This window comes from Prinia subflava, chromosome Z, assembly GCF_021018805.1.
Source record: "Prinia subflava isolate CZ2003 ecotype Zambia chromosome Z, Cam_Psub_1.2, whole genome shotgun sequence".
Lineage (NCBI taxonomy): Eukaryota > Metazoa > Chordata > Aves > Passeriformes > Cisticolidae > Prinia > Prinia subflava.
Window position 1 is genome coordinate 23542650 of NC_086283.1, and position 25727 is coordinate 23568376.

General features: G+C 48.7%; 1 protein-coding gene across 1 annotated transcript; it reads right to left on the reverse strand.

The window, feature by feature from the left end:
• Window positions 1-761: 761 nt before the first annotated feature.
• Window positions 762-24934, reverse strand: LOC134563980 (sodium/hydrogen exchanger 6). The gene is made up of 16 exons (XM_063422464.1): window positions 24640-24934; window positions 17186-17385; window positions 16734-16811; window positions 15981-16057; window positions 14946-15058; window positions 13253-13358; window positions 10236-10377; window positions 9910-10015; window positions 9597-9685; window positions 9266-9379; window positions 7582-7693; window positions 7058-7211; window positions 6882-6912; window positions 5599-5678; window positions 4894-4999; window positions 762-4112 (listed from the first exon to the last, which is right to left on the reverse strand). Exons 1-16 carry the CDS (start codon window positions 24899-24901, stop codon window positions 3837-3839), a joined length of 2046 nt encoding a protein of 681 aa, XP_063278534.1. The 5' UTR covers window positions 24902-24934; the 3' UTR covers window positions 762-3836.
• Between the last annotated feature and the right edge of the window lie 793 nt (window positions 24935-25727).

Below are 25727 nucleotides of genomic sequence, written 5' to 3' on the forward strand. Positions count from 1 at the left end.
AGACCAGCGAGATGCCAGGCAAGCCCCTCTCGCTCACAGTTTTTGTGAGCTGCAGTCTCAGTTTTGGGACAGCCCAGCAACACAGGATTCACCACCCCACACAAAGGCCACAATCCCTTTGGAAAGCAGCACAGACACCCCTTGGCTGCCCAGTGCTATGAGTGGGAGATAAGCATGTTACACAAGTATCAGGGCCACCCCCTGCATCCAGGCAGAGCTGTAACAATGTGGTTTTACACCATCCAAGGGATGAAAGCTGTCCTTTGCGAACCAAAGTCCTCAGAAAGAGATTCCTGAAGTTTCTGAGGTGCCCTCTGCACTGAAGGATTGTAAAGCACTTGAACAACTTGCTTTTCCAGCACGTGGCACCAAAAAAAATGGTGTGGTGGGAGTCAGAGGTCAGAACCACCAGACACAAGCCCAAGTGCAAATTCAACAGTCCCAGAGGATATAAAAGCCTGGGAAAGCTCAGGAACCTTGATTTTGCAAACACCCCATGGTGATGCCTCAGTGCAAGTCCTCTCACTGCCCCAGCGCTGGGAGTGGGCAGCACTGTCCCAGCTGGATTTGCTGCTCCTGGAGGAGCTTTTGGCAACCATCACGGCTCTGCTCCCCAGCACTGTTCCCGCAAGGAAGGTGTGCCTCAGGAGCTGGGCTGAAGGCAGTGTGCACCCCAGCCCAGCTGCCCTCCAGTCCTTGGGATCCAGCATCCGTGGCTGCTGCCAAAGGCCATGAACAAACTGGTCTCAGAAGGTCAAGTGGCACGTCGTCACTTTGCTACAGATTTATTTCTGTGTGAATTAATGAAACAGTACACACAATTCCAAAGGAAAAAAAAAAAATCTTTTATAGGCCCATAATCCTTCTTTCACAGTACAACGCAACAGTAAAGGATTTAGTCAGTGTAAACAGAAGGTCCAATAGTGATCATCAGCTATCACAGATCAGCTGCACAAACACCATAGCTACGGGGTTAATGCCATTACTACACAAATCGACAGTACCAGTACAAATCATAACTTTACCTACAATGCTTTTTCATGTGCAAAAACCATGAAAATTCAATTTACAGAAGAAGGGCACCTTCTCTAAATCTTTGTGGGGGCTGTAAACTGCGTCCTCAGGGCTGTCTTATCTATTTGGCAAAGGTCTCAGGCCCTGATTCTCCAAGGTATCCTTAACTCCATCAGCAGCACAAAGCATCGGAGCTCTGCCTCTGCACACCAGGCATTCCTGCATGCTCTGCTGCAGCCCAGCACAGAAAATAATCAGCTGAGGATGAATCACATTCATTTATGAAATCACTCATGAATTTAAGCTTAGATTCATTCATCGACTAAGGCTACTCGAAACAGTCCTGGTTCTATTATATATGGGTCATAACGTAATCTGTAAAATCATCATTGGTTAACTTTTTTTCTTTTCATGTACTAACTGAACTATTATTGGTGTAAAAGTTGAGGTTTATGGGTAATGTGTTGGCAAGTTTACAGTGAGTGGACAAATTACCGAAGTCAAAGGGTCAGAGAAAGAGAGGAATGCTACCACAGCCATAGGAAAACATCAGCTGGTGGCCACCTCGCAGCAAATTTGCACCTCAGCTGGGAATGCCTGGGAGGGAGCCTTGGGACAGCAGAACTGTCTTGCACCTCCAGCTGCACCAACTCTGTAAATTGAATTCATAGCCAGGCTATACAGGAAAAAACAAGAGGCAGTTATTTATCATACCTCTTCAAAAAGGCAGAACAAACAAAAAACAGGATGTGGAAGTGATGAGTAAACCTAAAATCAACAGGTTCCTACCTCTTTTTTTTCTCCTTTTTTTTTTTTTTTTTTTTTTTTTTTTTTTAACACATGAAGTTAAGTTACAGACATCATATAAAATGCACACTCACTTTATGGAATTCCTGCATAGTAGGAAACAAAGGCCAGTGCTAATCCAACTTTGTTAACAGCGGGATGCCATTTACAGGTGCAAGGAAGATGCCCCAAATATACCCAAATATAAACAGAGCAATATCCCCTTCTAGCAAAGTCCTATGGCAACACTTACACATTTTGTTCAGAAGGAAAAAGAAAGCATTTTCTTGGGATAAACAGCCAAAATAATTATTGTTTCACATCCATAAATTTAAGGCAATGTTACTTAGACCTGAGAAAATAATAAAAAAAAACCCAAACAACCGTGTAGATTTATTTTCTCAGCTACACATATACACTTGAAACTTCTGGATTTTCTGTCTCCTCCAGGTCTCAAGTGGTGCTGGGGAAAACAGCTGTGGGGACACTGCTCTGAGGTCTCAGGGTCACATCCTGAGAGATGCAGAGTTTGTTCCAAAGACAGCTAATGGGAGCTGTGAGCGCTCAGACTCACCTGGCTCTCTTTCATGTATTTTCATTTTAAATACCTCTGTTTAAGCCCTCTGGAGGTGGTTAACTCCAGAATGGACCTGTAGTGCACCAGTAACCCTGAAAGGTTGGTATAGCAAAACTGTAGATAAAACAGACAATAAAATTACATACAGTAAATTTCCATGATTCCCCCTTTCCAGGAGAAAAAAGATGTCAGGGTTAACAGTTTCACTGCACCTTTAGCCATTCCCATAACTACAGAATAAATCCTTTAACTCTAGTGTGAAATTGCAAATTGTTCTGTGCTCTTCCTTGAAAAATGAAAATGTAAATTAAAACCAAAAATCAACTCACAAACATTTCTCGTTAAATGATAAGAGACAGAAGAAAGGTCGGGTGGGGACTGCAGACACACAGCATGCTAAGAAGTGACCAAACAAAGTGCAATGGTTTCTGACTCTGTGGGAAGACGGACAGACAACTCCCCTTCAGTACCAGCTGGATGCCCCTGGAGAGGTCCGGAGGTACCGTGTGGATCTGCAGCCCTAAAGCTCGAGTTTGAGGTTGGCTGGGCTCCACAGCCCCATGTGCAGCTGCAGCAGCTCTGCACACCTTGGCTACATCTGCGACTGCAGGACAGGGATCGGCCTGCGCAAGGACACGGCCGCTTCCCAAACGCGAAATTTAGTTCCTAAAAGAGAATCTGATGGCTGGTTCTAGAAAGCTGCTTGAGCCACAGCTGAAAGATGGACTCAGACCTAAAATCTGTGCATGCCTGGTGTAGTTTCTGTGGGATCGCCTCCTTCTCCTGAACACTACTACAGACACCAACCATCCCTCTCTCCTGCTTCCATCCAAGCAGCCAGACACCCGCATCCCTTGCTGCCAGTTTTCGGCCAGGGTCTGCCAAGAGCCCACTACAGCAGGGCTTGGGCAGAGGGTCACTAAAAAGCAGAAAGTCTCCAGGTTCCCACAGTGAAACAAGTTTATCCCCATCCACTGGCTGATCCACCAGAGGGCCTGTGGGCAGATTTTCTGCTGATACTTCAAACATGATATTCCAAAGATCAGAGACCAAAAGAAACTCAACAATCCTCGTCAGACTTGAAAGCAATTTCCACTGTTCACCAGCGACTCCCTACCCTCCTCTCCAAGGTTCAAAGGATGAACAGGGAATCACAGCTCCTTTACTCGCCCGCTGGGAACTAAACCCTTCATCAAATCACACATTAACGAAGCTCACTGTGTGCAAATGACTCTTACGCTACAACAGTTCCACCCTACATAGTGCAGTCAACACAGTTTTTAACTTAAATTTGCAGCTTGTTCTTTACAAGTGCTTGGCAGAGAATATTTATATTCTTTTGACACCATATAAATAATATTTATACAGCTTAGACATTTTGAGACATGCATTAGACTTTAGGTAGTACATACTTCTTGATCATAAATGCAAATATTACTGTCAATTAACCCAAGTGACCTTATGCCGGACCATGTCTAGCGTTATCCAGGATGTTTGACGGGGGCTCCGAATCGTCCATGGGCAGGACCAGGCGCGTTCCCCGGATCACGAGTTCATGGTCCCCAAAAGCCAACTCCCTGTCCAGAGCGTCCTCCGAGCTGTTCCCCACGAACCGCCGGGACGTGCCGCTGGACGCCACCGGGTCGGTGTTCACCGTGGAGTCCCCATACGTCAGGCTGATGTCGCCGTCGTTCAGAATGAGGTCGGAGTCGTCATCCTTCAGCTGCTCTTGGTTCTGGGGAAGAAACAGGAGGAAAGTGCTGTTAAACTCTTCCAGAACAGCTATTGACAACTGCATGGTGATGGTGACTGAGCAGAGACAGAGGCACCGAGTCACAGGCTCTCCTGCGCCGTGGCCAGAATCAGATGTGGCACACACATATCCCAGAGCCCAGGTGACTCAAAACACGCAGAATTTCTCTGCAGACTGCCTAAAAGGGCTCTCCCAGGTCTCTTTCTGGTGCCATAGCCAGGTACTCGGGAAATGCAAGATTTGTGGCTTTGACCGGACCAAATACTCATGAGCACAGGAATTGCTTTTATGACCCATCACAGCTGTGTCTGGTTTGAAAGGGAACCTGATGCTGATACTGTGCAGAAGACTCCTGGCATGGACAGCTGCCACTGCACGGGGCCCCTGGGCATGGCAATGCTGGCTACCTTTCTGACTGTGAGTGTTGCAGCTGAAAGGGCTGCAGGAATGGCTCAGCTGTAAGGCTGGAAGCAAGCAGGGGATAGGGAATTGTGTGTCCTCCCAGCTGGGCCTGGGGAAGGACAGTTGTGACAACTTCATTGAGTCAGTCACTGGGGAACCACCATGAATACACCACAAACCCCTTCATGACCTAACAGCAGGCTGGAAAAGTAAAATACTCGTGGGAATTAGTTCATCCATCAGCCCAAACACCTGATTTCCCTCATGCTCCTAGCTTGATGCTGCAGAGCAGCATCCAAACGAGAAACAAAAACACATCAAAGCCACAACACTGTGACAGAAAGGAAACCAAAGGACTCACCTCATACGCCTGCGGGCTCGTCAGGCACCGGGCAACAGGCCCACAGCACCCTGGGAGTGTGGTGGTCAGCGGGGGACCACTGTGTGTCAGGAGAGGCTTTAGATAGCTATGGAGAGGGTTAAGGGAAAAAGAGGAATGGACCATGTCGGCTGGGAGGGCAGCACTGAAGGACTCAGCATGGCGAGGAAATCACAGAAAGAAAAGAAACACAACTGCATGGAAGCACAGTTGTAATGGTGTGCAACGAGCATGCATCCAAATACAGAAGGACATAGTCCTGGGAAGATGCTCAGCAGCGTCACTTCTCCCACCACCCTGTGCCCCTCAGCCTAACACTGCTCCTCCACTAATTCACAGCACAGCATCTGGAAGGGAGGAGAGGCACAGATCTACCAAGAGGGACTGCAAGTAAGAAAACCCCCATCCCTTCCTGCCCACCTGCCCCGGGGATTAAGGATGCCCAGGATTCCAATCTTGGAGAGCCCAGCTTTGAACGGAGCTGCTGCTGCATTCTCACTGAGAGAGCGTGGAAATTGTCATTTATCACAGCCACAGACATGAGTAGGTGCAAGCCAAAAGGCAGCAATGTCACAGGAAAGCAAACACTGGCTCCTCTGCTAAGCAGGGAGCAAGTCATGGTCCCAGTGAGAGGTGTCTGGGCAGGGGGATGTGGCACAGCACACACCGACTGCCGCCCAAGGATACTTGTGGTCGAAGTTGTACCACATGCGGAAAAGCCAAGCGCTTTCAGCCTTCGTGCTCCTCCTCTCACTCTCTGGGACACCCTGTGGGAGAGCAAAACAGTAAAGAGGGGCAGGACAACACGCCATGACCTGGATCAGGGCCAGGAGATCCCACAGGACACTGGATTATCCCCAGGGGACACAAGGAGACACAGACTTCCCCACTGGCTCTTAGAAGAAGCCTTTGGATTGTCGTGTGTATAAGGATGTTCACACCACAATAGGCTGCATTTAGCTGCATTCAACTGCCTCAGGGAGGTGGTATCAAAGCACACAGTGACCATTTTGCTGCTAGAGCCTTCTGGTGTCTGGTCCCAAGGTTTAAAGTGCCCCAGAGCCAGCAGCTGCAGCCAGGCATCACATTTAATAGTGACTGACAGATCCAACCTCCATCAGATCTTGCCCGACACTGCTGCATGCAAATAACCGTGCGTTATGGGAACTCCAGGCCTCCTTTCAGTCAGAGAAAAAAATATAAAACTGTGTGGAGGGGACTATGAATACAATTACAGATTTCATAGAAATCTGGCTTACAGATTTATGGCCCTAGGCTGCCTGATGCATTTGATGCTTTCCCTCCAGGAGGTGAACAGCTCAATAAATGGCTCTGAATAAAATGAATCTCCAAGGTGCACAATCCACACTGAAACCAAGGAGAGACACAGCCACAGCACAACCAGGCTGCAGACACGTGAATGAGACAGCTGGAACTACCAGGCAGGAAAACTCCCAGGGCTGTGAGGCTCTAGCATTGATCTCAGTGTGGTCAGTGGTTGACACATAACTACACAAAGGAAAAGGGGATAAGCAGGGGCTGAGGGTACCCATGGGTAAAAGTGGGGCAGAAGATGATACATAAAGTGAGTCAGTAAACGGTGTTTCTGTATCACCCTGGACACTGGGACAAGCCAGAGCCTGTATGTCATGCTCACTTTGGGTTTTATTTCAAACCAAGCAAGGGAGAGACTGAATCTATTGCAGCAGCAATATGGACTGACTAAATAGTCCAACATTGCTTCTGTGCCCTTCTTTCCAGCTGAGTCAAAACAAGGCTCACGAAAACCAGAGAGCACAGAAAAACTGTGACTCCCACTGACTGCGAACTCTTTCACAGGGGGAGCTAAAAACTCCTGCAGCTGGAAGGATGCAGAGGACAGACAGGCATTCACAGGGTCAGGATGTAACCCTTGCCCTAAGGGTGCAGTGCAGCTTCCTCTGCAGAGGTGCCCAGCAGAGCACACTCACCACATTCTCCTGATCCGCATCCACACCGACCCTGTGAGGAGAGAACAAGCACAGTGTCACGCTGTGCCAGGGCTGGGATCCAAGAGATCTGCCCCTGGTCTCTAAAACCCGCACAGCCTGAGGTGAGAGCAGGCCGAGGGGGAGGCCGTGCTGAGCCCGGGGAGCCCCGCACTGACCGGATGTTGAGGCAGGACAGCATGGCCGTGGTCCCCCCGCCGAACACCCACACCGTGAAGAAGACGATGAGCAGGGTGGTGCTGAACATCATTTGCCGGGCATATGTGGCCGTGTCACGGATGGCCAGGGCGAAGGCCATGGCTCCGCGCAGCCCTGCGGGAAGGAAGAGCACAGGAGCTGTGTCAGCCCCCAGCACAGGCCATCCCCATGGCCAGCTTCCCACCTGGGGTTTACATCCTGATGCCCCTCTGCTGGGACCACCAGGAGAGAACTGTGATGGTTTTGTCACCCCTCTTTCCGAGCCCAGAAAGGCAAACCCTCCTCCTGCCCCATGCCATGCACTTGAAGCAGGACAGGAGGAGCTCATTCCTACATCTCAGACCACTGAGTCCCTTCCTGCCCAGTCTCCCTTCCAGACATTCCCCATAAGAGATTTAGAGTTGAATAAGGAGTATTTTCAGGTGCTCAGGGGCAAGGAAGTGCCAGTGGGCCACAAAGTCAAAGGAAGGATGCAGTAACGTACCAGCAAACATCATCATGTGCTGCAAATTCGTTCCAATCTTATTTCTTCTCCCCAAATTCAGTAAAAATGACAGTGGGTAAATATTGGCAGCTCTTCCTAGGAAGATAGCAAGCTGTATTTGCACATGTTAAGGAAATTGCTCTTCCTGTATCTCCCATCACATCCCACTTGCACAGAGAGCCAGTTTCTACTGCCCAAAAAAGAAACCGGGAGCCGCAGAAATGCTGGTGCTCTGGATGCAAAGCAAATAACCCAGCTCTGAGTGCTACAGCACTGTGGGAAGAGCAGGCTACTGCCCTGCTGAAACACAGCACACACTGCAATTCAGGAATATCATACAGAGACAAGCACAAATAAACAAAGGTAATGATGAAGCGACATGTTAGACAAGTGACAGGAGAGAAAATCCACCATTTCCCATGGTACACTCTCTGCTGCCAGGTCCATTTTGCACCCCAAGAATTATTTGTCTTCTGCGTAGCTCAAGTTATCACAGTTATGACAACCCCTCTGACATTCCCCAGCATGCCACACTTCACAGCTGGGTTTGAAGCTTTAAGCCAAGTCCTATTCCCAAAGATTATTCAGCAAAATGAAAGCAACAGCCGTTGAGAAGGAAAAAAAAAATCTAATACTCTTTCTGTTTTCATAGCCTGCGAGATACAAGAATCACCAGCCCCTTCATATTGCTTTTTATCTTTGAAGCTGTGTCTTTTAATACCAGCACCCAGATGGCAAAAATAATCTTGGAGACAGTATTCAGCACAGCCTTGAATAATATGGAAAATGCTTCTAGCTTTTATGTTCTTTCCTGAACATCACAATTTGCATAAGAGACGTATTTCATGATCTCTCTCATGAATGAGCTATTTCACCAGCGAGTTAGCCAGTTCCCACTGAAGAGGCACAGCACAAAATTCCAACATAACAGCCCAAATGGCATTTCTCTGTTCTCCACCCCTTCTGCCCTACTGCAACCCCACAAAAGCTGATCAGGGAAATTCAGCTGAGCCTGCTGCAAGCCCACGGCCCAGCACTGGCAAAAATGTTTTGCTTACCAGTATAAACTCACATCAGTGCTGGCAAAGGGTGAAAATAGTTCTGTACATTTAACTGGCTTTCCTGTGATGTGAAAAAAATTCCTTCAAAATTCTTGTTTTTCTGAGACATACCAGGGCCCTTGTTCCATTAGCACCAGCCTGCAGAACAGGAAATCCTTTCTAATGACATCATACAGAGGCATCTACTGTAGCTGTAACTGTGCTGTTTGACCAAAAAAAGGCTTTTTTTCAGGGTTAACCAAGTGCACTAGCAGAGAAAAGAGGAAATAAATAGCTAAACCAGCCAGCTCCCCTTTGCAAAGCCCCTCCTGGTGCCACATGACAATGCCTGGCATTGGCATCATGGTCACACTGAATGATGAGTCTCCCTACAGCAGCTGATTCAGATGCCCACAGGAGGAGAGAAGACAGGAAAAAAAAAACCCAGCAGAAAAGCTGGGAAAATAATCTCTGTCTTCTTAAAATAACCAGCAAAGGCATCACTATGTGGCAGAAATCCCCTTTTTAAAATAAAGCTAGACTGATTGAAAAAACACAAACCCACACATTTGAAAGAAAAATACAAACGGAATGAGGCACCTCTCCCTTTCTTTCTGTATTATAAATTGGGCTCTAAAGGATACAAAGGCCCCCACCACAAAGGTAGGGTTAAAGACATGGTTCTGGAAGGTGAACAGTGCAAGTCCCATGTAGGAGAAGATGAAGTTTTCTGCCAAGAAATTCAGAAGCTCAAACAACTGAAAGAGAAAAACAAATTAAAAGTGAGTTAGACATAATATAGATTTAACAAGAAAAGCATGTTAGCCCATCCATCATGCAATAAATGCTTCTGCAGAAGCAATCCTAGTGAAATGCAGCTGTAAGAAGACAGATGCACCTACTTCTGGCTGAAGGGAAGGAAAAAATATTGAATTTGAAATTCAGAGAGGCTGAAGGCATCTGAGGAGTTCTCACCTGCTTAGTTCTGTGTTGGGACTCTGTAGATAAGTTGTTATAGGTATAATGGGCCTGCGTGATCCCACAGAAGAGCACAGCCACCACACCTGGGGAGCAGAGCATCACATTAGACTCCTGGTCAGCAAAAGGGAGCCAACCTGCACACCAGGCCTGTGGAACTTAATGCAGTAACCCCAGAACCCAGAACCACTAAACTTCTACAAGCCTAGGGAAAGCCCCGGATACAATCAATACTGAGAGAGGCAAAATTCAGTGACCCCATCATCCCTGCATATCTCCATCCCAGAGGCAGGGCTGTGCTAGAGCTTGCCTGTAAAGCCACACGCTTCAGCCAGCAGGAAAGTGCTCCAGGACATCAAGAAGAACAAGCCGGTCTCCAGCAATGGGAACTCCCGAAGTTTGGTGAACTTGGTGACGTTACAAATGGTTAAGGACAATCTGGAGAGACACTGCAGGCTAACAGCGTATCAAATCCAGTTGTGTATCACAGCTACACAGTCCACCCCTAAAAAAGCATCATCCTTCATTAATTTAGGGGAAAAAAAATTACAGATCTGGGTGAAATGCAGTGCAGCAAAGAGCAAATAAGCTGTTATGCAAATGCTTGGAAAAAATCCCAAACAGTGAAAAGGATATTAAAGCTGTCACAACTCCAGTAGCTGCTCCCATTGCAAAAGATCCACTGAATATCCCCAGGAAGATCCCAATGGACTTGAACATTGCTGTGACATCAAACGTGTGGCTGTTGTCACCCGCCGGCTGATACGCAACTATTGAGCTGGAAGAGGAGGGAAAGCACAAGAACAAAACTGCTTAGTCTGGAGGGAGAGGCACCTCAGCATGCTACACGAGACTTGCAAAGTGCTACAACTGCTGCAAACACTGAGCCTGAGGAACCAGGGAGACACAACACACTGCAATCCCCTGGGATCACAGCGTGTAGTGGCTGCACACCCTCCCTGTCCTGGAGAGTTTGTGATCAGCCACCCCACCTAGGCCTGGATGTGCCATTATTCCTGGACATTAGAAAGCAGAGACTAAAGCCCGTGTCTCGTGTGACGTGTGGTGTTATGGTGGTATTTGGGGAGGAGGTTGGCACCAGCTCTCCGTAATTCCAGGTGCTGTGGGACCACAAAGCACTCAGGTGGGAAAGTTCCATTTCTCCACCGAGGCGGCTGACGTGAACGTCCCCCAGAGAGCTGTAACTGCTCCCGTTCTGCCACATTTAATATGCACTACGCTTAGTTTGCACTGCTCTGAGTTCCAAAGTGCAATGCCACGGCGTAGCCAAGGCAGACAGTGCCATGCACAGCAGCAACACCATTCTCTGCATCCACCAGACCTCAACAGACCTTTGTGATGAGAGGGCAAACATGTCTGCAGTGCTGATCCCGTCTCTCAATCTGCTCCCTCCTAATTTCTGATGAGCTAGGCCTTGCATTAGCCATTCCATTGTTCTACCTGGAAAGGCCAAGATACAGGGGGGCCCTTATCCAGCTCCTAAATCCCATTTATCAACTTCTTACATCACTTTCCTTGATGTAAACTTATCAAAAACATTAACTTCCCAGTTAGCAATCCCTTGGCTCATTCTGTTAAAGCTGCTGGATGTGAACTTTAAACATTTGCTGTTTAATCTGCTGAGAACAGACACTTACTGCCTAGCACACACATCTTGCAGCTTTCTCCCCTAACTATATACCAACATTTTTCTGCAAAACAAATTACAAAGGTCCCTTTTCCAACACATCGCAGGTAATTTCCCTTGCTAAACTGCCCTGCTTTTAATACAGCTCATTTTTCTGCACTGCCTTTTATACAGCTCATTTTTCTGCACCGCATGCTGAAGATTTCTCCAATTTAATTCCTTTTATCAATTCCATCTTATACTTCTCATTCACCAACATGCTCTTATTCTGGGTTTTCAGGTTTCATTTTTTTTAAATCCAGACTGGTTTCACTTCCCCTCCGTAACCAGCTCTTTGGATGTTGGTTTTGCATTTTAACCGCTTACAGTTCTCCTTCTGGTTTTGTTTTTTTGCACTGCCAATAAGACATTATTGCCAGCTGCCCTTTATCTCCCCTGTTGCTGCCCATGGGGTTTCCCATGGGGCTTCCTGTGGTGTTAAATCCCTGTGAATTCTCCCTTTGGAAGAAGGAGGTAGAGATCCTGCAGCTGCATTTACCCCTCTGCTCCCAATCTGCAGTTCTGACACCTCACTGCCCACCAGCTTTCAGTTCTGGGTTCAATTCCTCTTAATCCTGCAACATGTTCCAGCTGCCAAGCCATGCCAGGCCAAGACAGGAACAGAAAGGCACAGATCCTGCTCCTTCAGCACAGGAACAGACATTTGCCCAGGGCTGAAAGCAGGCAGGAGAGGAGCCTTGGGGCATCCAGACTGGGCAAAAGCTACTGAAGAGCCCAGCTCCTCATCCTCCCCTTCCTGCAGTGCAGGGAATATAAAATAAAATGACTGCTGACTGAACTCAGAGCTGCTGCCTTGGTGCAATTTATCCTCTTTTGGGGAGGGGGTGGTCTGAGTTCAGCTTGTGGAGAGAGGAAAGCAGGAAATCAGAGCAACAGCTACAGAGCTGGCACTGAAGCAGAGCAAGAGACAAATCACTGCAGGTGGTGCCATCACCCACACGTGCCGAGATCCGCCATGAATTCCATTACTCTGAAGCTGAATCCACCCACTCCCACCCAGATCCTACCAACACAGGCTGGAAGACCCCATCCCCTCCTCATTCATGGTCACTTCTGGAACACAATCTGTCTGTGCAGCTTTTCCTCTCGCACCAGCAGTAACACATCCAGCAAAAAAGCCAGAGTGAGCAATACAAAGAGTTCCAGAAATCTCAACAGAAACACTCAATTCAGTAAATACAATACACAGCTCACAGTGTGTTACTTGCTGCCTCCAGTGAAACCCACACAACCAGCACACTGGAGTGACAAGTACTCCAGAAATATTTTCTCCATTAGTCTTAGCTAAATGTTAAGCTGTCACCATTGCAGGTAATAATGTACTACCGAACAAATTTCCATGATGACAACACAGTGAAAACGCAGATAAAATATGTCCTGCATGTAAAGGACATAAAATATTAAAGAATATAAGACATTCTTTAGAAAGGCAGCAAGTTTCCCATGTGTTCCGTCAAGGGCATTAACTCCAGCTGTAAGAATATTAACTCCTGGAAGCGGGGAGAGAAAGGAAACAGCTGCTTCACCAGCTATTTCAAACTAAACAAAAGAAGGGATTTGTGGGTGGGAAGCAATGCAGGAAGGAGTAAAGCCATCAGCAAGGAGTTTTAGTGGGATCTTGTGGCTGAAAAGCAGCTATGGTGCTTTTCCTGTTTCAGAGGGACATAAAAACTTCCCTATAGATGGGTCGGCTGACCACAAAAGCAAAACAAAACCACCTATCCTGCAGGGGGAAGCTGTAAGGGTACTCTGTAATCCCAAGCAGTGGTAAGCAATGAGGACATGCATCAGAATGTCAATACAGCTTTTGGGGACACTTAAGATGCTCTTGCAAACACCCATGTTCCTATTTTACAGAGGCAAGGCCGAGTGGCTCCCCAGTGGCTCCCCCCAACTCCTGACATGCAACCCATAACAATTCTAAATAAAAACAGAAGACACTTACGAAGACAGCACTATGGCAACGGCATCATTGAGGACACTTTCACCAAAGAGAAGGGCATACAGCTCAACATCGACCTGGAGTTCATGGAATATGGCAAGGACAGTCACTGACAAATAGAAAAATAGAGAGAAATTCAAAAAGGTACTGTTATTTTGATGTAATCAAAGATCAAACATCCTTTTTAGAAAGCTGCCTTCCTGCACACCTGTGCCACTGCTGCGATGGTGCCAGCTGCCCCCCGTGCTCTCTTTGATAGTCTTCCTTCTGCTCTTTCAGGTTTGGATTTGATTCATCACTTCCCTGCTCCTTTCACTAAAACACATCTTGGCCTATTGAATCTTTTGCAGGCAGACATAAACAAACTCTGCTCTGAGCTTCCCAGGATCTGGGCTCATGGGCTGGGCCACAGTACCAGGCTGGCATGAACCACCCAGCTGTAGGGATGCACTAGCTTGGAGCATCAGGGAGAGCCTTCCTCTGCCTGCAGAAAGCCAGAAGGATCAGGTTTGTCCAGGATGGTAACTGTCTTTTCTTTCCATTCCTGATACTCTGAGAGAAATCCTTGGATTCAACACATTCTAAGTGCCAGCACAGACACTCAGCATTTTAGACCTGACTGGAAATAGCCAGGCATCGGCTCAAACCCCATGTGGGGGTTTCTGTGATTTACTGCCACATGGCAGAGATCAGCATTCCCTCAAGCTCTTCCATGATCCAGCAGCTCCAAGAGGATAATGGAAAGCAGCAGGTTTTGCACATCAGCCTCACAGAAACACCACAACATCCAAAGCGAGCAAGATGTAATGTACAAGATGTAATGGTGCATCAGGCACAGTTCAGGCTGAGGGCTGAGCCAATCCAAACAACTTCTGTGAGTCTTTTCAAACAGCACTCAGGGCACATTGAGGGGCGTTTAACTCATTTATGCACAGGGAAATGCTCCATTTCTACCTGTGAAATCTTCTTGTTCCTACTTCAAGCCCAAAGAAGGGATGCGACACCAACAGCTCATCTGCAGCATTTCTAAGCATTAGAAGATTTCCAGCCCTGCTCAGCAAAGGGCAGGAGCAAAGAGAGGCCTTTTTGTGGCCCTGTGTTTTTACATGAAATGAACATGCAAGTAAACAGCTACCACATACAAGCTCTCATGAACTAACTTCAATTTAGTTGGACAAGGCATGTTTTTCATAGTTTTGATTTATAAAGTGCATCAGTAAACCAAGGTGTCACTATTGTCCTCAGTACTGCTCATTATGGTGTCTCATTAATCTAATTTCAATTAGATTAGCCCCTGCCAAAATCCAACCAAACTGGAAGCAGAAGAAAATAGCTAAACTAACTAAAACTATCAACTGAACCCTCCCCACATTACACATCTTGTTCTGCAACAGCTGCTGGCACAGCTCTGGCAACAGGGTGGAAGAGACAAAATGCCAAACCCCAGCAAAGTCAAGAGAGAGGCTGCCTAGGACTTCGCTGCAAAAAAGGATTCAGGAAAGCAGAGGTTTGGAAGCTGTATTGCACATAACTGAAGAAAATTAAAAGGCACAGAGAAAAATATGACCTCTAAGAATGTCACAAATAAATTAAACTTCAAAATTCAGAAGGAGGGAACTCGCAGGCATTTCAGACTTTCTTCCCCTCTGCCCCACAGCTCAACTAGGCCAAAATGTAGGGAAAGCATGTAACACACCTGGGTCAGTGGCCGACACGATGGCCCCAAACAGGAGGCAGTCAGTGAAGTAGAAATCTCCCCCGAGCTGCCCAGTGACTTTCATCAGCGCCACGCAGCCGTACACCACAGAGCTGGGGATCAGAAGAGGCAGTTACACATCTCTGCAATGCATTCAAACAATATTCATATAGGGTTGGTTTCCCTGAATTTACGAGATTAAAGCTATCCAAATGCCAGAACACCGAAGAACTGCATGGGATGCCCTGAGACTAGTGAAACCCCAGGGCCATGATCTATCTTGGAGGTGAATGCTGGACCACACACACCAAAGCACCCTCTGAACTGGAGCACAAACATGGTGCCAGCAGGGAACTGGGATCAGAACTCCTCCAGGAGCACAACATGGCTAAAGAAAAGCAGCAGCCAGGCTTATGGGATCACACAATCACTTTGCAGTGCTGCACATTAACACAGTTCAGTGAAGTCACCTTGGACTGACTCTGAAATGGCCAAAACTTTCAGTGAGGAGCCAATAATGCAGATGCTGAGTTTGCTTGAATCCACTGGACTACAGTGGAGAACACCCTACGTCAGCCTGTGTGCTACTATCCAGAGTGGGAAGCATCCAGCAGCCTCTGCACTGAGCAATAAACAATTTGAAACACATCTGTGCTCACTAAACACCCATCTTTATGATCCTGCCCTGTACTCTTGTGCCTCAAGTTTATGAGGGTTTATGCTTTCAATAATTTGAAGTTGCTGATTTATCAAGACAATTTTCTCTGAAGTGTGAAACTTTCCTTGCCATGAATAACTATTCTCATGGGATGCTCAGATGCTGAGGGAGCACTCCATAATTAGACAGCAACCACCCTGTCCACGCAGCAGAAGTTTGCACAGTAAATAGTATTATTTACTGCTGCTGAGCAGCAGTAGCAGAGCCTGCGTGACCTTTCAGGGCTGGATTAGCAGCTTCAGCTCCAGGCTCAGAACACTTCTCCCAAGCACAGCTCAAAACCCTGCGGAAGAACCAGACCAGCTCCAACTACTCACCCAATCACCAGGCAGGAAATGGCAGTGCCGAGGAAAGCATATGCCAGGATAGATCCCAAGTTTCTGAAGAAGTGCCTCTAGCAGGAGAAGAAAACCAAAAACCAAATTATATTTTGCTAACAATTTATTTCAAGCCTGCACAGGCACCCAGAGTGTCCACAGCAACTTGGACCCAGCTGAGACACCACAAGCTGGACAGGCACAGGGTGCCCAGCACAGCCCAGTGCCAGACCAGCAGTTAATGCAGCATTAATAAACATGAATCTACCATTTTCGCATACCTGGGCATTTAATAAGGTGCTATTGCAAGTCCTGGGAACTGATTTCCTAACCCAGCAGCATTCCTCCTTCCTTCTCCCGCAAGCTAAACTTCATCATTCTCCTCTCCTTCCAAGTCAGCATTTCAGAGAGCTGCTGCTTTCTAAAACCTTCCCACACTCCCATGTGCTTGGAAAGCTGGGATGGCTGAAATGGCCTGGCTGACCCCAAAAACCCCTGCTGGAAACGGTTGAAGTCACTGACCCTTCCCGGGACAGAGGGGCAGACAAGAATGACCTCTTGAGGCCTTAAATGGCCTCATACCCCATGAGAGGGGTACTCTCAGCTCTGCTTCCCACAATCCCACATTTGCAGGGTAAAACCATACCCACCCCCGCAGCTTGGCCTGCTGAGCAAGCATTAAAGCACTCGCAAGTATTAAAAATTCTCTGGAGGCAGAGGAACTAACAATATCGGCACTGTAAAGACACGTACCCTTTTCAAGCTGTAGCCTGCATAAAATATAATGGGAGGAAGCAAAATGTTGAAGAATACTTCAGGATCAAAAGTCACCTGAGAAGAAAGAAAGAAAAAAACAAAACAAACCCCAATAGTAAAATGCATTGTTAAAATTCTGCAAGACAAAACATAAATAAGAAAGTAATATATGGAGGAAGCCCTGTACTCCCATTGTATGAATCCTGTTAGGTCAATGCTGAGGATGTGTCTGGGATCTTCTGGAGATAAATCCCAGAATCTAAACAGCTTAACTTAAGATGAGATAAAACTAGAGTTTCATTACATTGTGTTCAACATGTAAGTTACTGCTCATCACAATCACAAGTTAAAAAACCAAAATAAAAACACTTAATCCAGCAGATCCAGGACCCATTCCCATGGAGTGAGTGGGAAGTAGCGCTCACCTCTCCAGTCACTGCCTCCCTTACCTTTCTCAGCATCTCATTATCCTGGACGTTGTTGAGCTCCTGGGCGCTGATTTCCCCCTTCAGGGTGTACTCGTAGAACTTCCCACTGACGTTCACCAGCAGCGTGGCCGGGCTGGTCTGCACTTGGCAGCTCAGGGTGACGTTGTTGACATCGCTAGGGACGTGGATGCCATAGCGCAGGACCACACCGACCAGGACACCTGGGGAGGGACACAGGTCTGTGAGATAAGCCACGGCAAACCCCCAGAACGATCCCTCTGAGCATGGATGCAGCACCAGGATCCTGATGCCCTGCTCAGCTGCTGAGCACAAGCACAACCCAATAACTGCCCGTGTGAATTGAACCATCCTCATCCCCCATGAGCCAGGCGAATGCTCTGTGCTCATGGGGAGTTTCCAAAACAGCCATGGACAAGTCCTGAAGGATTTGAACCACCCAGCAATCAGTCATACACTCACTCCAGTCCAGCAAACAGCCAACACTGAGGGCACACTGGATTTTTTAAGGTGAGCACCTCACACTACTGGGCTGAATGCTGCTCACATGTGCTCAAACTGTGCACCTTGAAACTTGACATTGATACATTAAACTCTTCATTATGGCAGGGATTAAAGATGATACCCAGCAACTCCCTGAACACTCTGAGGCTGGCAAGCATCCTTCCTAATGTGCTGCAGCACTATACAGCCTCCTCCCAGCCCTGTCTGTTTTTATAAAACAACATTTTGAAATAGAAATACATAAACATATAAAACTGTTTCCCAGTCCAGGCTGACCACCCAGATCTACTCCTCGCCCCTACAAACTTCAGCTCTGCACCACAAGCAGCAGCCCCAGGGCAGCCCCTTGAGGCAACTCTGCCTCCAGCTCAGCTGCTAAGTAGGGGCATTTTGGTGTTAATTTGCAAGCCAGCAATTTATAAGGCATTTTTCTTTTATTGTCTGAGGTCTCAAATTCAGATTCAAGTGTATTCAGCACTCTCCTAGCAGAGACATCTGCAACTGGTTTTGACATCTGCAGGCTGGGGAAGAGGGGTGTCCCAGAAGACACCTTTGCACATAGCCCTCAGCACAAAAAGGTTTGGAAACTCCTTGACTATGGTGGCCCCGAGCCACCACAGAAATCCTGGATCTTAACCCCATCTCTGAACCACACATTCATGAAAAGCTTTCAGACACATGGGAACTAAACACAGACCTGAAGGCTGAAGGCTTCTCCATTTGTCTCCCAGGACACTCCCGTTCCTTACTGCTGCTTAATTAAGGCCTTGCTCTGTGCTTTCCTACAGGCAGGGCACAACCCCGGCTGATGGGAACACCCAGCTCTTCCTGTGCCACCACCTCTTGGGGAGCAGAGCCTGGGAAAGACATTGTGGGGCCACAGCTCATTCAGCATCTCCTGCAGCCAGTTCCTGATCTGCCACCCACTTTTTGAATTCTTCTCCCTTGGCCACAACTTTTCCAGGGCAAGATTTGCTATTTTTCCTGATGGCAAAAAGAAAAGCCCCTGCCTCCTGTCTCAGGGGGTGCCACATAGGGCAGGGCCACCAGAGCATCCAGGCCATGAGCACAGGCAGAGGAAGTGGCTGTACATGAAATCACCACTGCTGACCTAGAACAGCTCAGCTCAAGGACTGGACAGACCCAAAACCCTGGTGTAACACAGCACTTTGCAGCACAGGTGAGCTAAATGGCTACCGATGCTTTTAAGCCATGGTTGATGCACCATCAACCAGGTTCTCACCACTCTGGGCTTTCTCCTGCCCTGAATCACCCCAACAGTCACAGAACAGTTCCCTCTGGGCACCACCAGGCACCATCAGGTCCAGCAAGGAGAGTTCAAGACACGTCACACAGTGCAGAGGAGCTGAGGGCTGCTTTTACACCACCATCACTTAGGGGGGACACCATAAGTAACTCTTTGGCTTACTTGTTCTGCCAGTCTCTGCTCCTGTAATCTTCCAGCGCTCCAGAAATAAAATGTGTCTTGGGTTGAAAAATGTAACCAAAAATGTGTATTCTATTTTCATCTGTTGAAACCAGTTGGGAGATACTGTTCTTTATCTCTTGTAACTCTAGGGGGGGGAAGAGGGCAAATGCCTTCTGTTAGTGGGACAACTGATAACACCAGATAAGGCAGTGCCTTCTTATCTCTTCCTCCACCCACCACCTCCGAGGGACATCACCTGTGAATGGGCCATTTAAGGCCTCAAACATGACTGATAACATCACCTCATTCCATTGTGAGATGCTCCACCCAGTGGGAGGAGCCAAAGCCTTTCCACCGGGATAAAACCAGCAATCCCAAACACCAAGGGAGCCTGTTTCCACTGGAGTCACAGAGGATGACTGGATGCTTTCTTGAGGATCATCTCTACTCCAACTGAGCCAAATCTGTCACTCCAGGAGGACTTATTTCGGACTGCTTCCAACACCCTGACCAATAGGGTGTCTGGTTTGCATTCTGTCAGTGGTCCTTTGTACTATTGCTTTTATTATTTTATTTTATTTTATTTTATTTTATTTTATTTTATTTTATTTTATTTTATTTTATTTTATTTTATTTTATTTTATTTTATTTTATTTTATTTTAACCTTTATTATTGTTTGTTTCTTCTCTCTCTATCAAATTGTATTTCTGACTTGGAGGCTCACTGGTTTTGCTTTCAAACCAGTACAAAAGTATAGAATGAAAGCAAGTATGTCAAGCTCATCATGATGCCACAACATGTGTTTACAGGAGCATGTGGGAGTGGCTGCATGGCATCACAGCAGTGGGACAAAACAACCCAGATGTTTTCCTTTCACCCAGATGGCAATCCTAGAGGCACCATGAGAAGTAACCAAAATCTTTCACAGGGATAAAAAGAGTTTCAAAGGGTTATTTACATCTGCTTATGGCTATTAAGGTACACCACACTTTGCAACCCTCAAGAACCACCTGGGGTGACTTCTAAAAACTTTCTTCTTAAAAAAAAAAAAAAAAATTCAGAGGTTCATGCAGGAATCAGAAAGCAGCAGCTGCCTGCCCTTGCTCAGATGGAAGGAAACCCACCCAGCAACCCCTTTAACCCGGGCTCAGCACTGTGAGATGAGAGGCCTCACAGGAGGAAGGCGGGACAGACAGAAGGAGTCACTGCTCTGAATTCAGAAGGGATCCTGACTCACCTACCTCTCCACTCTTAATCCTTGTCCCAAAGCAGTGCTACATCTGATAGCACCCCTGCTCCTCTGCCATCTTCTTACTCAGGCAGCTGTTCCTGGCCCTGCATGCCAGCCAAACTCCAGACAGGGCCAAATTCCCACTCTGGTCAGAAATGGGGTAAGACAAAAGATATAGATAAACCTAGAATATCTGCCAAGGGCTGACGCAGTGTCAGATTTGCCTGCTAGCTCCCGACAGTGCCTTGAGGCTTCTGGTTGTGCTCAGGAGTGATCTGAGAAACAGCAGGGCTTATCTCTACAGCACAAGATGTGCTGAGGCGCAGGCAGAAACAAAGACAAGGCAGAGGTCTTTCATGTGGTTTCCAACGAGGTTTACTTCCAAGGAGGGTTCAGGGACAAAAGACCCCCAGACCTTGCTGTGCAGGGACTTTTATACAGGGGAGGATCTAGGGGAGGGTTTAAATCTTCAACCAACAGGGAAGGGACTGGGGAGGAGCACAAGGTGGAGTTTACAATACCTAACTCAATGAGGAGGCACAGGGTGAGGGAAACAGTTCAAACAAACCAATAGGGCTTGGAAGAACAGGGCATTTCCAGCGGATTTCCAGGGGATTTCCCAAAGCAAGGGGCTGGTACAAGGCAGGATTGACAGCTCAGCAGCAGGAGGGACATGGACCATTCTGTATCAAGGGGCAGGTCTAGGACAAGATGGACAACTAGGTGGGAGAATACAGCTTGGATTGAACTAACAATACAGGGGGGAACGGAAAAAACCATTAGGCATAAAAGCACACTGCAACAAAGGACCCCTGTTTGGGAGTCACAAAATCAGACTTTTTGTCTTGCTTAGTAATAGGTTGCCTGGGAGGCTGCCAGGTGGGGAAAGACACCCATGTGCAAATATACAAATTGCTCCTGGGCACTGAGTGTGACCCTAACACAGAGACACTGTCCCAGTTACCTGCAGGGAAAGCATCCTGCTGCTCTGCTGGAAACCAATTGTTCCACCAACGTTAAATGGCCCCACCAGCAGCCCCTCCTGCTCCTGATCCTGGATCGGATCAACCCTCCCTATCCAACGATGCTCACAGGAGCACTTGAGAAAAAGTTAATACAGTTTTCCAGACATCAAGCCCAGTCCTGAGCTCAGGCTCCCTGGAGCAAGCCCAGGGGACCCTGTAGGTGCTCCTGGTTCCGACAGGCTCTTATGAAAGGGTTCAGACTCTCCCGGCACTCACAGGGCCCCAGCAGCAACCTGTGAGCCAGTATCAACATGCTTTTGCTGCCAGAAGTTTTACAAAACTGAGCCCTGGGAGGGAGCTGAGCTGAGCAGAGGGAACCCAACAGGGAGGAAGCTGCCAGCTGAAAGCTGCAAGGAATTGAGAAGCTGAAGGCAAAGCCGGCAAATTAATTGAGTTCTTTTATGCAAAGTGCAAGAGATTATTTTCATTGTACTTCTCCTGACTTCATTAAAAAGACCAAAAGCCCATGAGCTTTTTTTAAAGGTGCTGTTGAACATTTCCGAGGTAATGTTTTAAATGAAGACTAATATATTAACAAACCCAGCACTTAACAACAATGGAAGCAGACAGGATCCCCAGGCGAGCATAATCTGGTCACCAAAAGGAAAGAAAAATAAAACAACTGAAGACACCCTGACAACAAGCAGTTTGAATACACACAATCCAGGGGCCAAGCAGGAACAAGTACAAGGAAACTAAACTTCTGGAGAAGTTCCTGCACATTCGCCATCAGACTCTGAGAAGAACTGAAACTAAATTGTTTAATTAATCATCCTAAATGCTGAGCACCTCAGATGTGGGAACTTCATTTTAAACACTGAAATGAAGCTTAAGGGCTACTAAGCACCTATTGTCTATACTGTGAAATTAACTCCAGCTGGTATCCAGCTGCTGAACATCAGCTCTGAGCTGACAGTGTGATTTGCAGGATAGAAATCCACCTGGAGCAAGAGCTCATAACTTCCAGTAAAAACAAAGACAACAAGGAAACTGATGTGTCTTGCCAAAAGAGATATATGCAAAAGTTTTGACTTAGTTGTTGTTGGGTTTTTTAAACTGAAAAGGACAAGCTTTTTGCAAATTGCTTCTCTTGTTCAGATTTCAGGGTGTGTTTTGCAGCCCCTTCCACATTTTCAGTGAACTTCCTTGGGGCTAAAAGCATCGCAGGGAGCCAGGGACAGTGACACCTCCTTTCTTCCCTGCAGATTTTAAGTCGTCACGGTAAAACAATAGCATCTCACCACTCCTTGGGAATTATACATCCCTTCTCCTATGGCACCTGCCGCTACCTGAGAAGCAAATGCCAAAAGCCTTGATACCAGGGAAAACTTGGGAATTTACACATGATCAGACAGGTGACATTACTGATTTCACCAGCAATTCTCTAAGCACAGTCTGCAGAAGATCAGACAGAAAAGGTGCTGCAGGAGACTGAAACAACCCAGGTTGTGCTCTGAGAATAAAGGGAGAACTCAGGTAGGGTCAGGGAGAGAGGATCATCAAGAGGAAGAAATGTCCAGGAGAAGAAGAACAAGGTTAAGGGCAAATGTGACAGCATGAAAGGAATAAAGTCGCATGTCAAGAGCTCTAGGGCAGCAGGAGAGAAAAGACTTTCTATACTGGAAGCATATCCTCCCACAGCACAGCTCCTGTCCCACGAGGTGCCCATCTCCACCTGGGCAGGAGGCCAGAAACAGCTGAACCCCCCTGAGCGATGGCTGGAAAGAACCTGAAACTGCGGAGCAGTATTTTGTACCCCTGAAAAAGCAGACCAGTGTTTCATGGCTGTTGGCTGACGCAAGTGTCTCCACCCCTTCATTTGGAAGGACACTTCCAATTAACCAAAACTTGGGATCACGAAAGCCAGTGGCCCAAGCAGATCCAGTCACAGCCTTCAGATGAAAGCTTTCTGCTGGGTGGGAGGTTTGGCTACGTCTGACTCTGTGTGGTCACACATCACCCCCAGTCAGCAAGGGCCACACAGAGGACAGATACTAACTACAGCACACAGCAGAAGATGCCTTCTCAATCCTCAATTCAACCAATCTTTCCTAGATACAGATCCATGGCCCCATTAATCACTTCCCCAGCACACCTCCCAGTCCTCTACTTTGGTTGAACTCAAAGCTGTGCCAGATAACCCAGGGAGAGCCATATATGGCCCCTCCATACCCTGGTTCAGGCCACTTCACCTGAGGCCATGTCACCTCAGTAAATCACAGGCCACCATTAAAACCCAAATGTCTACAGCTCCACTCCACTGACCCACAGCCTTGCTCCACTTCCTGTTGGAATACACATGGGGCTCCTCTCCCAGAGGTCCTGTCACAGCGGAGGAGGAACACTAAAGGTAGGGGCTTGTGCACACAGGTCTCCAGGCAGCAGGATAGAAGGCTGCTGTCTCTGTAGGCCCCTAAACATGGCAAAGGGTGGGGGAATCCCCCAAACGGCCTCTCCACTCTTCCTGGGCAGTTTCTGGAAATCTGGATACCCTAAACTCATGTTGAAAACACAGCCTCTGGCCCCCAGCATGTGAGATCACAGAATGGTCTGGGTCAGAAGGGGGCCTTGATGATCATCTAGTTCCAACCCCCTGCCATGGGCAGGGACACCTTCCACTAAACCAGATTGCTCAGAGCCCCATCCAACCTGGGGTGCAAGGCTCCTGAGCAGTGCAACTACTGGTCTGTCCTGCCCCAGGTCCCCACTCTTAACCCTGGAGCAGCTAAGTAGGACCTGCCAGTGCTTGGTGACGTGGTAGTCCATGACCCCGCCAGCTTCACCCTGCGAGGCTGTATGGAAAAACCCAACCAGTTCCTCACTGCCAAAGATTTGGGAGTAACTGCCCTCGAGAGCCCTTCATATCTAGATATGGAAAACAACCAACCCTTCCTCCAGCAACACCCAGATAAGGATAACACAGCAGGACGGGGCTGTCCCAGTGACACAGCAGCGTCCAGCTGCACTCACGAGAGGCTGTGTCGTGTCCCCCTGCACCCCCGCACCGCTTCGCCCACCAAACAAGCCCCGTCGCAGCTCCTCGGCCAGGGGCCGCCAGGCACTGACCCCGAGAACCATGCGCTGCCGCTCCCCACTCGTGCTGCCCGGGGCCGGGCGGTCGGGCAAGCACCCAGCGCCGCAGCTGGCCCAGCGCAGAGCCGGGACTCCCCGGGATGGGGCTCCCGGCGCTCGGGGCAGCTCCCGCACGGGACTCGCAGGGAAAGGGTGGCGGGGCGGGGGATGCCCGCGGGGGCGGGCGCCGCTCACCGTAGATCATGGCCAGCCCGGTCTCGTGGAGGAAGCGAGCGCGGCGGTGCTTGAAGAGCCAGATGGTGAGGATAGTGAGGGTGAGCAGCAGGATGAAAACGAGCAGGTTGGCGCTGTCCTGACGGTGACTCTCCTCCGCCGCCTTCTCGGACACGATCTCCTCCTCCAGCGCCCCGGGACGCGCCGCCGCCACCTCGGCGCCCGCCGCCCCCCGCGCCCACAGCGCCGCGGCCGCCGCCAGCACCGGCCCCGGCCCCGCCATCGCCGCGGCCCCGGCCCGGCCCCGCCGCCACCAGGAAGCGGCTCTGGGCGCAGGCGCCGGGGGCGGGAACAGCGCGGGGAGCCCGGATAGGGACGGGCCGGCGGCGACGGAGCGGGAAAGGGGCAACGGGGAGCGGGGAAGGGGACGAGGGCGGCGCTGGGGAGCTCGTAAGGCGAGGTTTGGGAGGGAATGGGTGTCTGGGGCTGCCAGGGGGGCTGCCATGAGCCCTGGGGAGGCTGGGACGGGTCCTGGGGAACGGGATGCGAGGGACGACGAAGGGGGGAAGGTGATCAGAGTTCAGAGGGGTTTGTAAGAGGGAGGAGAAATCCCCAGACAGACTTGGTGCAAGGTAGTTTAGCGCGGCCACGCACAGGAGCGGTGTTGTTTGTGCGCAGGGTGCTTTGAAGGGATGTCCTGCACGACCCACCCCGGCCCCGGCTCGTGGGGAGAAGGGACCCAGGGGCATCCTGGAGGCTGGTGCCTTCACACCGTGCCAAGGCTTGTGGATGGTGTCAGGAGCTGCCGTCAGCTCCGAAGTGCGGCCAGGGTAAACTTCCCACCTTTTTTACCAGGAAATAGAGGGGGGATTCGTAGAGCCGGTGGGTCAAGGGTTGCAATAAGTGCCAGTGATCAGCTTAGAGGTGACTTGTAGGAAAGGTCCTGAAAGAATTGCCTTTGTGCCTTGGGAGCATGGAAGACCCAGGATGCTTGGCTGTGTGGGACCCTGGACCCTTGCCTTGTCCCAAGCCTGGCTCGGCCAAGGGCGTCCCTCCTACACTTGTTGTGTGCATCCCTATGCCCGGTGTTTTCTTGCGCCTCAAGCTTT

Excerpts from the sequence above, each read along its gene's own strand:
- LOC134563980 (XM_063422464.1), bottom strand. The coding sequence starts at position 24,901 with ATGGCGGGGCCGGGGCCGGTGCTGGCGGCGGCCGCGGCGCTGTGGGCG. Across the intron at positions 16,812-17,185 it reads ATAATGAGATGCTGAGAAAG|GTGACTTTTGATCCTGAAGT; the intron begins GTAAGGGAGGCA and ends CTTTCTTCTCAG. Across the intron at positions 7,212-7,581 it reads GCACATGATGATGTTTGCTG|GGCTGCGCGGAGCCATGGCC; the intron begins GTACGTTACTGC and ends TCCTTCCCGCAG.